Source organism: Miscanthus floridulus, chromosome 2 (assembly GCF_019320115.1).
Source record: "Miscanthus floridulus cultivar M001 chromosome 2, ASM1932011v1, whole genome shotgun sequence".
Classification (NCBI taxonomy): domain Eukaryota; kingdom Viridiplantae; phylum Streptophyta; class Magnoliopsida; order Poales; family Poaceae; genus Miscanthus; species Miscanthus floridulus.
Genome location: NC_089581.1, coordinates 98,951,170 through 98,954,301, shown reverse-complemented (window position 1 = coordinate 98,954,301; position 3,132 = coordinate 98,951,170). Strand labels below are relative to the sequence as shown.

Genomic DNA, 3,132 nt, shown 5'->3' with positions numbered 1-3,132 from the left:
TTCCTGAATATCCGAAATGGAAATATATTTTCATTCTTCAATTAATGATTTAATTCAATTGTTTTCTCTCATCATATAACATGTAAGGACTGTAAACTTCTGTTGTATTTGTCATCTCATCGATGTAGACATTTTTTTCAGCTAGAAAACAGGAATTTGATTACAAAATTCAAAATTTCAGTTCTTCAACGTAACTGCCCAACACACAGTTTTCTCTTCATCAGGGAGCTACCTTGCCCACATATACAATACAATTTCTGAAAACAAATCAATATATTATTTAATTGATGGAACAGATCCATCATGTAGCATGTGCATATATACATGAATCCACATCCAAATAAACTGGGATGTGTATGCGTGGTGTCATGACATCATCATCTAATGATGATACTTCCCCTGACTGACAATTAATTAATACAAGGAAAATTCATCAGCAACAACTACTAAGTAAAGCTAGCTACACCACCACCAACAGCAGCCGCTATACTAAGTATAGCAGAAGCAACACCAAACAAGACACCTCTTTGTCATTCCTACTAGACTAGAATCATGCATACGTGGTGCTCCATCCACCTCACGTGACGCCGCTATTAATTCATTAGCTTGTGAAAAAACAAAGCTTACGAATTAGCAAGGCGGCAGGGGACAGAAATATATGCCATCTAGCTAGTCAATCAATTGCTATTTAGTAGATGACGATCGATGAATGATGGATGCAGAGATAGATAGAGGTGCTAGCTAAAGATTATATATATATATATAGTGATCAAATGATGTGCTATTGCCTAAACCATGGGTGAATAATATGATGGATGGACCAACGTTGTTCAGCAGGCAGCAGATTTGGTGAAAGGGCTGAACAAGTGCGGTGCTCGGCCAGGGCCACCCGCCTTAGGCCCATCTGCACCGGTGGTGGTGGCGGCAGACACTCCGGTGGTGAGGCGCTCGCATGAGGGACAGATGGAGAGCGCAGCGGCGGCGGGCATGAAAAAGGCAGCCGGGTGGGGGTGACTGAGGGCGCGGAGCTGCTGGAGCTCGCGGTGGAGGCGCCGGTTCTCCTCTGTTAACGTCTCGCAGCAGTGCTTGAGAAGCTCGCAGTCCACTTCTGTCTGCTTCAACTTTGTTCTGCACACAACAAATACATGCATGGAGGACATCAGCAGGATAGTTATTATATATGCAAATATGCAATAGATCATAATCATATAGTACAAGATAAGACTAAAAAAACATTTATATATATATGGAATAACTAATTTATGAATGCTTCTTCTTTAAATATATATTAGAATTGGTGACGAATATATGTGATGGAACAGGAAGGAACGAAAAAAACAGAAAGGAGATATGCATATGGGTTTTGAGGTGATGAATACGACTGACTAACCTGGCTCTTCTGTTTTGGAACCACACCTCCACTTGCCTTGGCCTCAGGTTCAGTTGCCTGGCCAAAGCAGCCTTTTGCTTCTGCCCAGATGCACCATGCACAACACAAGCAAAGGGGGAAAAATTTAGGAATCCACACACCAAAAATACTGAAAAAATTTAATTTTAACATGGATGATTTCAGAAGTGCTAATTAAACTTATATATGTATGTTCTACTTCTACCTAGCAGGACTTACAGGGTTGAGGGTGCTATGCTCCTTGAAGTGGTCCTCCAGCAGCACCGACTGCTCCTTGGACAGCCTCAGCTTCTTCCGGCTGTTGCACCCTTCGTCGTCGTCGGCAGTGACCACCGCCGATGACGCAACTGAGTAAATAAGCGCCCTGTCGGTGGCCTCGTCGTCCTCCTCCATCTGCAGCTCCCTCTTCACGGCAGCGATCCTCCTCATCGGTGTGGTCGTCAGGCCATCTTTGGCCGGGAGGCTGCTGAGCGACAGAGTCGGCTCCAACAGCGCACGTGGATGCGACGGAGGCGATGGCTGTTCCTTGAGCTGCTTCTGGTGGCCGGAGCCGAGGGAGAGGCCCAGGGCTAGCCCGACCTCTTCTTGTTGCTCCATACACTGTATCTTCTGTTGTTGTTTATATCAAGGAGATGATGCAGGAAGTGGTGCAATTTCTTGCTAAAGTTTACCTATGGTCTCCCTGCCTGCTTCTGCTCCTTTGTGTATGTGTGGAGAGAGATGGAGAGGGAGAGACAGAGAATGGTTGAGCTAGGAAGGAGAGAATATGTGTGAAGAGGGAGAAGGAAGAGGGGGGGGGGGGGGGGGGGGGGGGGGGGGGGGGGGGGTGGGGGGGGGAGACGAGGAGGATGGACACCCATACATATAGGGGTGGCAGCACCCAGCAGGCCGGCCACATGAGCCAAAACAGACAAACCAAAACACAATAATGCACTTCACACTTGCTAAGGTTGACAAAAATGAAAAAGGTAGGAATTGCAATCTCCATATTATTCTAAGTGTTCGTGCACTCCCTTTTCCATTATATTCTCCTATAATACATGCATGCACCTACTGACTCTTCTTCATTTTTCCACCTCTCTCCCTGGCTTTATTACCAGCTGGTAGTCATCACTTATTAGCATGGTAAATTAGGGTGTGCACGTCATTTTTTTCCTTTTAGGGCGGGATTTGTAGAAACAAAGTAATCCCCTCTGGTTCATCCCAAATATTCATTGTCAAATATTGGTTTTTTTTTACGAGTGAGAGTGGTGAAGATTGTGCCAAGTGCACTCACCCACAACTGCAGCCAGTCACCTATATATGCACCCATTTACTGGATTGGACACGCGCTGATGTGCGTGGTGACTCCAAAGTAACTTTTCTTTTCGGTAGTACTACTACTAGTAGCATATGTCTGCCAAGATTGCTCTCCATCATCATCCTTTTGTTCTTGGTAAGGCTTGCCCTCTTTACACACCATATAATTGCTTTCCACATGGAACTCTGAAAAATTGGGCCAGTTGAAAGGTCTGTCTGATTTGGGACATATATTGGTGGTTAGCTCATATTGTAACAACCTTTTTAATGATGGGGGTTCACAAGTCACAATTGCAACCTCATCAATCAACATTCCCCAATTAGGGTATTTAGGTATGGTTGAGTGAGGTGGACTCTTCTCCCAGTTCCATTCATCATCACAAGCTGTTCTCACTTACAGGTATATATATAGCGGCAGTAAATTT

The 3,132-nt window shown here is 44.8% G+C and overlaps 1 protein-coding gene across 1 annotated transcript; it reads right to left on the bottom strand.

The window, feature by feature from the left end:
* Positions 1–254: 254 nt before the first annotated feature.
* On the bottom strand, positions 255–2,198 carry LOC136539254 (homeobox-leucine zipper protein HOX15-like). The gene is made up of 3 exons (XM_066531189.1): positions 1,628–2,198; positions 1,391–1,470; positions 255–1,128 (listed from the first exon to the last, which is right to left on the bottom strand). Exons 1-3 carry the CDS (start codon positions 2,003–2,005, stop codon positions 831–833), a joined length of 756 nt encoding a protein of 251 aa, XP_066387286.1. The 5' UTR covers positions 2,006–2,198; the 3' UTR covers positions 255–830.
* Between the last annotated feature and the right edge of the window lie 934 nt (positions 2,199–3,132).

Bases quoted from the DNA above. Each gene is read 5' to 3' on its own strand.
- LOC136539254 (XM_066531189.1), bottom strand. From the start codon at position 2,005: ATGGAGCAACAAGAAGAGGTCGGGCTAGCCCTGGGCCTCTCCCTCGGC. The intron at 1,471-1,627 runs GTAAGTCCTGCT...GCATCTGGGCAG, and splicing joins AGCATAGCACCCTCAACCCT to AAGCAAAAGGCTGCTTTGGC. The intron at 1,129-1,390 runs GTTAGTCAGTCG...TGTTGTGTGCAG, and splicing joins TTCCAAAACAGAAGAGCCAG to AACAAAGTTGAAGCAGACAG.